A 2,500-nucleotide genomic window follows, 5' to 3' on the forward strand; every position below is an offset into this window, starting at 1 on the left:
TAATGATAATAGTAATAATCCAGACAGTGATAATAATAATAGTTATGGTGATAATGGTAGTAGTGATAGCAACAACAACAACAACAGCAACAATAATAATAATAATAATAATAATCATGATGATGATAATGATATTAAATGTAGTAATACTACTACTAATAATAATGATAATAATCATAATAATCATAATAATAATAATATTAATAATAATAATAATAATAATAATAATCATAATAATAATAATAATCATAATAATAATAATGATACTAATACTAATGATAATGATAATGATAATGATAATAATAATAATACTGATAATGATTATAATAATAATACTATACTGATGATAATAATAATCAAAACAACAATAATAATAATAATAGTAATAATAATAATAATCATGATGATGATAATGATATTAACGGTAGTAGTAATAATAATAATGATAGTAATAGTGATAATAATAATAATAATAATAATAATAATACTGATAATGATGATAATAATAATCAAAACAATATTAATAATAGTAATAATAATAATAATCATGATGATGATAATGATATTAACGGTAGTAATAATAATAATAATGATAGTAATAATGACAATAATAATAATAATAATAATAATAATAATAATAATAATAATAATAATAATAATAATAATGGTAATAATAACAATGATGATAGTAATAATAATGATAATAATGACAATGATGATAGTAATAATAATGATAATGATAATGAAAATGATAATGATAACAATAATAATAATACCAATAATGATGATAATAATAATACAGATAATGATGATAATAATAATCAAAATTATAATAATGATAATAATAATGATAATAATAATAATAATAATAATAACAACAATAATAATGATAATAATAATAATAATAATAATAATAATCATGATAATAATAATAATAGTAATAATGCTAATGCTTATAATGATAATGATAATAATAATGATAATACTACTACTACTACTACTACTTCTACTAATAATAATAATTATTATTATTATCATTATTATTATAATGATAAGGATAATATCAATAATAGTGATAATAATGATAATAATAATAATAAATAATAATAATAATAATAAAAATAATAACAATAATGATGATTAATGATGATGATGACAATAATGGTAATAGTAATAATAATGATCTGAACGCCGGATCTAAACGGTTGAGCTATAAAGTGAGAGAGAGAGAGAGAGAGGGTAAGAGCGAGAACGAGAGAGAGAGAGAGGAGAGAGAGAGAGAGAGAGAGAGAGAGAGAGAGAGAGAGAGAGAGAGAGAGAGAGAGAGAGAGAGAGAGAGAGAGGGTAAGAGCGAGAACGAGAGAGAGAGAGAGAGAGAGAGAGAGAGAGAGAGAGAGAGAGAGAGAGAGAGAGAGAGAGAGAGAGAGAGAGAGAGAGAGAGAGAATGGGAGATAGATAGATAGTTAGATAGAGAGAGAGAGAGAGAGAGAGAGAGAGAGGGAGAGAGAGAGAGAGAGAGAGAGAGAGAGAGAGAGAGAGAGAGAGAGAGAGAGAGAGAGAGAGAGAGAATGAGAGAGAGAGGAGAGAGAGAGAGAGAGAGAGAGAGAGAGAGAGAGAGAGAGAGAGAGAGAGAGAGAGAGAGAGAGAGAGAGACGGGCTAAACAACGCCTTTCCTGCCTGTTCCTCCCGCAGTGTTTTAGATAGAGAGAGAGAGAGAGAGAGAGAGAGAGAGGGAGAGAGAGAGAGAGAGAGAGAGAGAGAGAGAGAGAGAGAGAGAGAGAGAGAGAGAGAGAGAGAGAGAGAGAATGGGAGATAGATAGATAGATAGATAGATAAATAGAGAGAGAGAGAGAGAGAGAGAGAGAGAGAGAGAGAGAGAGAGAGAGAGAGAGAGAGAGAGAGAGAATGAGAGAGAGAGGAGAGAGAGAGAGAGAGAGAGAGAGAGAGAGAGAGAGAGAGAGAGAGAGAGAGAGAGAGAGAGAGAGAGAGAGAGAGAGAGAGACGGGCTAAACAACGCCTTTCCTGCCTGTTCCTCCCGCAGTGTTTTGGTACACAAGCAAGCAGGGTTTCTACGGCACGAACGGCCTGTGCTTTCCGCTCCACCTGGACGACCCCTGGGTGCCTGGCTGGGTCTACTCCGCCTTCATCTTCGTTGGCATTAACCAGATTGGGTGAGTGTTGCCTTGGCATTGGAATGTATCATCTTTTATATAAAGGTGCGTAACTGAACAAATTGTAAGTAAAAAAGTGAAAACAATGCATTACATTCATATTCACATATATACATATATATTTATATACAGATTCACACATGTATATGCATATATACATATATGTGTGTGTGTGTGTGTGCGTTTATGTGTGTGTGTGTGTGTGTGTGTGTGTGTGTGTGTGTGTGTGTGTGTGTGTGTGTGTGTGTGTGTGTGTGTGTGTGTGTATGTGTGTGTATGAGTGTGTGTGTGTGTGCATATCTGTCTATGTGCGAGTGTATACATATATA

At 31.2% G+C, this 2,500-nt stretch overlaps 1 protein-coding gene across 3 annotated transcripts in view; it reads left to right on the plus strand.

The window, feature by feature from the left end:
• The window catches only part of LOC125046134 (relaxin receptor 2-like), a 192,559-nt gene that overhangs the window by 153,542 nt on the left and 36,517 nt on the right, over positions 1-2,500 (plus strand). For all 3 annotated transcript variants that reach the window (XM_047643788.1, XM_047643789.1, XM_047643790.1), the window contains exon 19: positions 2,042-2,171. In XM_047643788.1, the coding sequence (XP_047499744.1) occupies positions 2,042-2,171 (130 nt within the window). The remainder of the gene's footprint in view (positions 1-2,041; positions 2,172-2,500) is intronic.

Source organism: Penaeus chinensis, chromosome 38 (genome assembly GCF_019202785.1).
Source record: "Penaeus chinensis breed Huanghai No. 1 chromosome 38, ASM1920278v2, whole genome shotgun sequence".
Lineage (NCBI taxonomy): Eukaryota > Metazoa > Arthropoda > Malacostraca > Decapoda > Penaeidae > Penaeus > Penaeus chinensis.